Here is a 7,500-nt window from a genome sequence, read left to right on the forward strand (position 1 = left end):
TCCATGGCAAAACCTTCTTTTCTTTAAAACTGCCGCAAACTATTAGAATTCTTTGTCATTACTCAATTCGACTGCTCTCTTGAACTTGAATCCGGATCTTCACACGGCTGACACGGGTGAAAATTCGAACGACGTGAGTATATTTTCTGTAGCGTCCGAACAACAACCTTTTGCCTTTCACGTTAAATTCCATATGTAGTGCATAAAATAACTTGCAGTAAAACGTTTTGTCGATGCTCGTCTGACCACAAAATCAGATGCGTGCTGATTCTCTCAAACGCAATGATGACAAGGCCTACATTGCTTCCCCTCCCCTAACATTGGTTTACCTCTCAGAATTTGGGAGGCACGTGACCAGCCTGAACCAGGGTCTTTTTCTTATCGCCAACGCATGGAGGCAGAGAAGAGAGACCCGGGGAGCGAGGTTGAACAACCCATTCTCGGAGAACAAGGTCATGTTCCCTCCTTGTTTCTTTGTACACGGAAAGGGGCAACAAGGCCCATGACGAAAATAATAACCTCTTATTATTACATGACTTGTGTTTGTAGCCGATATAACGCGCGCTCTGATTTGCTAATTGTGACTGAATTGTAGGGCATTATTCTCCCGTAATGCCCACGGGCTGATTACGGGCTTGCAAAAACAAAGCAAAAGGTAATTAAAAAGCCATATAACAAACTACTTACTAACCGGGATAGCTCGAGCCGTACCGGAGATATTGGCCCTCGGTCATTTTTGTACGGACCTCGTTGCGCTCGGTCCGTACTGCCACGACCTCGGGCCAATTTTCTCCCCAGTACAGCCCTCGCGCTCGGTTAGTAAGAAGTTACTAACCGAGCGCAAGTGCCGTACTGGGAAATGTTGCCCCAAGGTAGTGGCAGCACGGACCAAGTGTAGGGAGGTGTGTTAAAAAAACGACCCAGGTTTAATATTCCCCAGTACGGTCGCAAACAAGGAAGATTAGTAATTTGTTTATTATATGGGATCGTTTCTTTGAGCGAGCGGACACGTTCCCGCTTGGTGAACGATTGTAATTTTCGTCTTCAATAAACAAACTTTAAAAGGTAACTTTTTACATTAAAACTTAAATCCGCTTGCTATAACTGTGCCGCTGTGATGAAAAAAATTGATATGCTGTTTGGAAAACGTTTTGGGTTTCGCTCAGCTTGAGTTTCCTAGGAGAGAGAAAAATACGGAAATGTAACGTAATGGTCCGTACTATGAAATCCTCGCTGAAAACCAGCCAATCAGAGATTTCGATTTAGCCTGAGAATGCTTTGCGATATAATAAGGAGGTGACTTCGACAGCCGTCAAAGTCATTGTTTAATATTCCAAACTATTTAACGTGTTGGACAATGAGAACCATTTAAGTTGTCTTCAGAGTAAATTGTAATTAGTACATGACTATGATTCAAAAAATTCACGTTTAATTTTCTGTGGCTCCATAGAATATCCAGGGGAAGGACTTCATTATTGATTAATTTATGAAATTGCTTATTTGCATTTCATCCTCTCTTTCCTTTATTTATTTATTTATTTATTTATTTATTTATTTGCCGTTTCATACTCGATAAGGAATTATGCAAGGCTATAACATTGTTCTTTGTGTGGTAAACTGTCACTTAGAATATTGAAGTATTTATATTTTACAGTACTTGGACTGTCATGATATTTTATCTAATATTAATTCATATGTCTTTTTTTTTTCAAGGAATCCTTGCATTGAAGGCGTGGTCGCAGGAAACAGGTACGTTCTTTCAATATAATAATAATGTTTCTGGGAACCAACTCGCCTATGCGGTTTTCAGTGGGGTCCTGCATGTTGAATAAGGAGGAAATAACCTTGCTTTTATTGAAAAGCTCGGTTAGACAACTGTTAAGTAGACCATTAATTTAAGATGTTGCTTTGGCGAAACATGTCTTTTTTTTGTGACCGCTTCCATTACTTCATTATTCCATCTGCATGAAGGCAGCTATCCCTGAAGAAAATTTTAACCAAACATTTGGATGGATAAAAAAGATATCACTTGCCTGAGAAAAGAACGTAAATATTTCTGTCAAAATAAACTCCGTAGACTATTACCAAAACTTGACATATGGCTTTCCTTGCCAAGTCATACTTTAAAAATCTTGAAAGTGTCCTGTACACTGTTAACTCGTCCCTGCCCTGTTGCCTTCCGGCAAATGGATGAACTTATTACAATGTTTCCAAAGGATCTTGATGACAGCAGGCAAGTTAAAATTTTAAAGAAAACGACAACACTCTTGAATTTGCAAAACATGTTTCGACAGAAACTTCTGTCATCTTCAGTTGATAGATTTACAAAGCGTTAGAAGTTGAATTTATAATTTATATATATATTTCCTACTTATAAATTCAACTTCTAACGCTTTGTAAATCTATCAACTGAAGATGACAGAAGTTTCTGTCGAAACATGTTTTGCAAATTCAAGAGTGTTGTCGTTTTCTTTAAAATTATTACAATGTATTGTGACAAACCTGCACATATTTTCCGTATATTCATATTCCCGCAAACGCCCAATAAAGCACATAGTTAGCCACTGAATAATAACACATTACTCGTCAACTCCTTCAAGCGTTGCTACGTTAACCGTAATGATCTTTGCTTTTGCTCTGAAATCAAATGGCTTATTTCCACATAATTACAGATCTTTATCATGTTAAATCAGTTATGAATGATACAGTCAAGCTGGGTCGATCAACCTTCCTTTTTTTTTCGTTCATATGAATCATATACATTTTTTAAACAACTCTGCTTGGTGAGCTTACAATTAGTGCTTCTTTTTTACAGTTCGTTTAGTTGAAGGTCCAAACGTCTCTGAGGGCCGAGTTGAAGTCTACTTCTCTGGGGTATGGGGAGTAGTTTGCGGTGCAGGGTGGGATGCGGTTGATGCTGCTGTTCTTTGTCATTCATTGGGTTATACTGAAGTCTCTTCGTTTCGAAATAATATCTCCTTCAAGCTGGATAATGGAACCTTGTGGATGACCGAGGTACAGTGCAATGGAGACGAGACTTCTTTAATTCACTGTTCTCACTCGGGCTGGGGAAAAAACGGCTGCGCAGAGAATCAAGCTGCTGGAGTGAGATGTTTAAATAGAGGTAATTTTCGTTGTCTCTGTTTTGCATGACTATCCCAATCCACATAATCGAATAGTCATGAGAGCATTATATACTCACTGATATAAAGGAGAGTAAAGCTCAGCCTAAGTAAAAACAACCCTGATTTTTTTTCCAGCCGAAATAAAGCTTTTTAAAGACAAATAAATAGACTTACAAAAGACGTAATTGATAAAATGCACATTTTTACCCTACTTATTAGATACAGTTACACGGGGTACTTTTACCGCGGTACGTAAATTACACTTTTACCACGAAAAACTGCATTTAGTGAGTTTGAACGACATTTCCCAAGGTAAATTTCCTGTTGTAAATTTTCATGGTTACGAAAAAAGATCAGACGAAGCGCCCATGACATTAAACGCGAGTAAGCTGAAAGGGTGTTTCGATGCCCGAGGTACAAGAGCCAATCACGATGTTGATGAAGTTGTTATTAATTTCCCGCCAATCAATTAGGTGAGTAATATCGCGTTTTTGGTTGGTTAATGACGGGTGCATAAATACTTTATAGAGTGCAATACAGAAGTTGCTATGGAAACACGCGGATTGCACGGAGTATATAAGAAATAATTAACAATACTGGACGAGGTTGAGCAAAATATCCTGATTTTTTTCTACACAGATGGTGTAACGATCACTTAAATCCCTTTTTCGCCACTGACAAATCACGATATTTTGCGATAACCGAGTTCAATAATTATTTTTTCATTAGATGACTGAGTTAACTTTATTTTTCACAATTCCCAACAATTTTTCTGAAAACTCAGGAAAGCGAACTGCCATTTTCACACAAGAGTGTGAATTCAATTACGCATGGGCAGAATATTATTTGCAGCAAAACACTTATTTGTAGACAGTTATTTGCAGGTCACGTGGTTGACTCTCTGCCATGAAAAGGAAAGAAAAAATCCATTGAATGATAAAAGATCTTATGAACTTGCATTTCGTGATTTATGGTCCCTAGTGATGCTTTGAAAGTAATTGCTTCCGCCTACTTAAGTACTTTTAAGGAGGCTCGAAAGGGTTTTTAGCTGAGCGCACTCATGATTCAAAATGGGAAACCAGAAATAAAAAAATACCGCTAATTTTGCTCAGCTTTCTTCCAATTCCTATATATATGGAATATAAACAGACATCTCCTAGATCCTATTCATGAAAACTACGAAAATTCTACACAAATGGTGTAATGATCACGTAAATCCCTTTTGTGTTGGCGTATAGCTCCACTCGCGCGCGGACTCGAATGAGCGGGTGACGCATGCGTTAATTCTGATCTTGTAATCCCTCATTTTCACTGAATTTGCAACTTTACTCGTTTACATCTTTTACGTGGCTCGTTTCCATGTTGTTCTTGAGCCACGTACGTGAAATCGCAGAGAACTTTAGGATCCTGAGGAAGCGCTCGAACAAGTTCGATTGCTTGATTTTTGAAATGTTTCTTATTCGAAACCTTAAGCAAAAATTTAACAAACAGAGTGATTCCATCGGAGCAAAGCTGTTTGCTTAACACTTCTAATAGTTTTCATTCTCTTCACCTCTTATTTACACTTCATTTTCGCATTCTGTTATAATTTTTATTGCTCGTATGTCAATCAAGTTAGCTTTTACCTTTCATTCCATTGTTTCAGAAATTGTATATATGCGGAATTTTTCTATCCATGAACTTGAACTTGAAAATGACCATGGAGCGGTCGAAACGTCGTTCTTCTTACTTTTTTATCACTCGTTTTTATAACAAAATTATTTCGAGCCTCCTGAAAACACTCTTACCCTAAATCACGAAATGCACTCCCGTTCATACGATTCCTATACTTTTCTATTACGAATATATATGGGCTGCTCAAGATGGAAAGAGGCATTTCTTTAGTTTGGAACTCTTCATAGGTCACTTATCATGCAAGACTTTGGTCACTCGCAGATTCCTCACTTATAATTAATTGACCCACATAAATATATTTATTAGAACACAATTGATTAACAGCTCTACGGGCATGCATCCCGCAATACCTCTCAAATTCATGTATGAAGTCAAAATATAAGCAGATCCCACAACATGCATAGGTTTAGCAAAATACTTTTCATGATTCTATTTCTTTTGTCTTTCCAGCAAGACCTCAGTTTATCTCAAATAGCTTGGATAGCATTACCCTTGAATTTCATGTACCTCCCATGAAACATGTTGCATACACAGTAGAAATATGGACGAATAAGACGAAAAAATGGCTTGAAACAAGATGCAGCCAAAGCATTCTCAACGATTCATGCGTCGTAACGAACCTTAGTAAAAGTATAACGGTGACTGACTTAAGTCCTGGACATGCGTACTATATCAGGTTAGCTTTCCCTACGAAATGGACTAGTGAAACATCACAAGCAATGGAAACTAAGGAGCTTGGTAAATATATATTGATATATTTAAGATTTATTTAATGAAGATGAAAATTGAATTAATGTACTTTTTTTTTAATAAATGTATGAGAGAGGGAGTGAGTGGCGATTTCGGCCGAACGTAATCTTGACATAAACAAGGAATACGCGCAAAGGTTCTTTACCAGTCCTCTCGTGGATCTGAAGACCAGTCCTCTCGCTTCGCAATCGAGGGTCTACTCTGGTTACGTGAGTATTGTGAAGTTGTTAGAAAGACACCATCTTCGCCGTCTTCGAACGCTAATGATATTATAGCATATTTTAAGCACCATGGACAGCGATACATGGATATGAGTGCTATATAAATAAAGTTATTATTATTGACAACTTCTAAATTTTTGCATAATTTGGCTCGGTAGGTCAATGAAATTACACAGGAACGCACGACCCGGAGCCTACAGCTCCCATACATGGCCTAAGTCACGGCATTTTTACAGACCGATCTAAAGGCAGTTCCAGTTCGGTGACCCTATGAAGTCAGGTTAGTTTCTTGTAATTGGTCATCGGGCTCCCGTGGAAGACTCATTCGCGGGAATTCTAAAAATAAATTGGTCTGCGAAAACGCCGTGACACGAACACAATGGAATTGTCGGCTCCTGAAATACATTAATTACCCCGGTGAAAGAAAGTAGGGTGAAGTAGTGATTCTAGAAACTTGCTTAGAAACCACACTTCGCATATTTCTTACATTTTGAAGGTACCCCTGTCGAACCACATTTCATTTCAAGATCCAGAAATTCCATTGTATTGGGATGGAGTTCTACCAATTTAGTGCTTACAAACTACACAGTAGAGGTAAGATGCTGTGAGGAAACGACTTGGAAAGAGGCTCACTGTATGGAAAATCTTATTGGTCAGGATTGCACTGTAAGCAATACGACAGCGACTGTGATTGATCTAAAAGAAGGGAAAGAATATTTCTTCAGAGTATACGCAGTGTATAAGAATTGGAAAAGCGATGTTAGTATCCCAAGTAAGGCAATGGTGCCTACGAAGACGGAGGAAATAGGTACGTGACTGTAGCACCCTTTAGTGTGGATTAAAATAAATTTGTAAATTGATAAGTTAAGATATTCCATGTGATTGAATTGCTAAGAAACCTGGTTCAGCCAACTTTTCCGTGTTTCCCCCACTTTCTACCTTCACTTCACGATGGCCCCCTGTATATCCTACCCTTATGTTAATTTTTTGTGCGGTACCCCGCCTTCCTTGTGCAAAGAATGGTACGCAAAAAAAAAATGCACAATTAAAGTAAAGTAAAGTAAAGTAAAGTAAAGTGAAGTGAAGTGAAGTAAAGTGAAGTGAAGTGAAGTGAAGTGAAGTGAAGTGAAGTGAAGTGAAGTGAAGTGAAGTGAGGTGAGGTGAGGTGAAGTGAGGTGAAGTGAAGTGAAGTGAAGTGAAGTGAAGTGAAGTGAAGTGAAGTGAAGTGAAGTGAAGTAAAGTAAACAACTCATTTCAGTGTTTAGAAACCAATGGGCAACCCCCTTTTATACTTTCAGAAATTCCACAAGGTAGGATCTGGATTAGCCCACTGTCTCCGGGATGTGCGACGTCAGAAATAGGTCACACGATAACTCTATTTTGCAATGCACCTGGCATATCTCCAAAATTTTATGAGTGGTCAAAAGGAGGGCAACTTGTTTCCAATAAGAGTGTAAACGGAGTTTTTAATCTGTCAATTTCGTCATCCAAAGACTTTGGATTATACACGTGTAACGCAATCTCTTTATATGGCGTCACTACATTTAACATCAGTGTATGCAGCAGCTCATCTGATGCCGTAACTGCTTCCACAGGTATGCAAACTAGTAATGATCTCTCATGTCGGGGTAACTGTACCAGAGTTAGAAGGTGGGTTATTTTATAATTATGATCATAGTGGTTCTTCGTCTTCGTCTCCTCCTCCTCCTTCGTGGTAAAGTCCTCCTCCT

General features: G+C 38.6%; 1 protein-coding gene across 1 annotated transcript in view; it reads left to right on the plus strand.

The window, feature by feature from the left end:
* Positions 1 to 7,500, plus strand: part of LOC138024840 (uncharacterized) — a 32,803-nt gene that overhangs the window by 14,619 nt on the left and 10,684 nt on the right. The window contains exons 2-6 of the mRNA XM_068872030.1: positions 1,714 to 1,749; positions 2,816 to 3,124; positions 5,250 to 5,537; positions 6,267 to 6,578; positions 7,069 to 7,365. Coding sequence (XP_068728131.1) covers positions 1,714 to 1,749; positions 2,816 to 3,124; positions 5,250 to 5,537; positions 6,267 to 6,578; positions 7,069 to 7,365 — 1,242 coding nt within the window. The remainder of the gene's footprint in view (positions 1 to 1,713; positions 1,750 to 2,815; positions 3,125 to 5,249; positions 5,538 to 6,266; positions 6,579 to 7,068; positions 7,366 to 7,500) is intronic.

This window comes from Montipora capricornis, chromosome 11 (genome assembly GCF_036669925.1).
Source record: "Montipora capricornis isolate CH-2021 chromosome 11, ASM3666992v2, whole genome shotgun sequence".
Lineage (NCBI taxonomy): Eukaryota > Metazoa > Cnidaria > Anthozoa > Scleractinia > Acroporidae > Montipora > Montipora capricornis.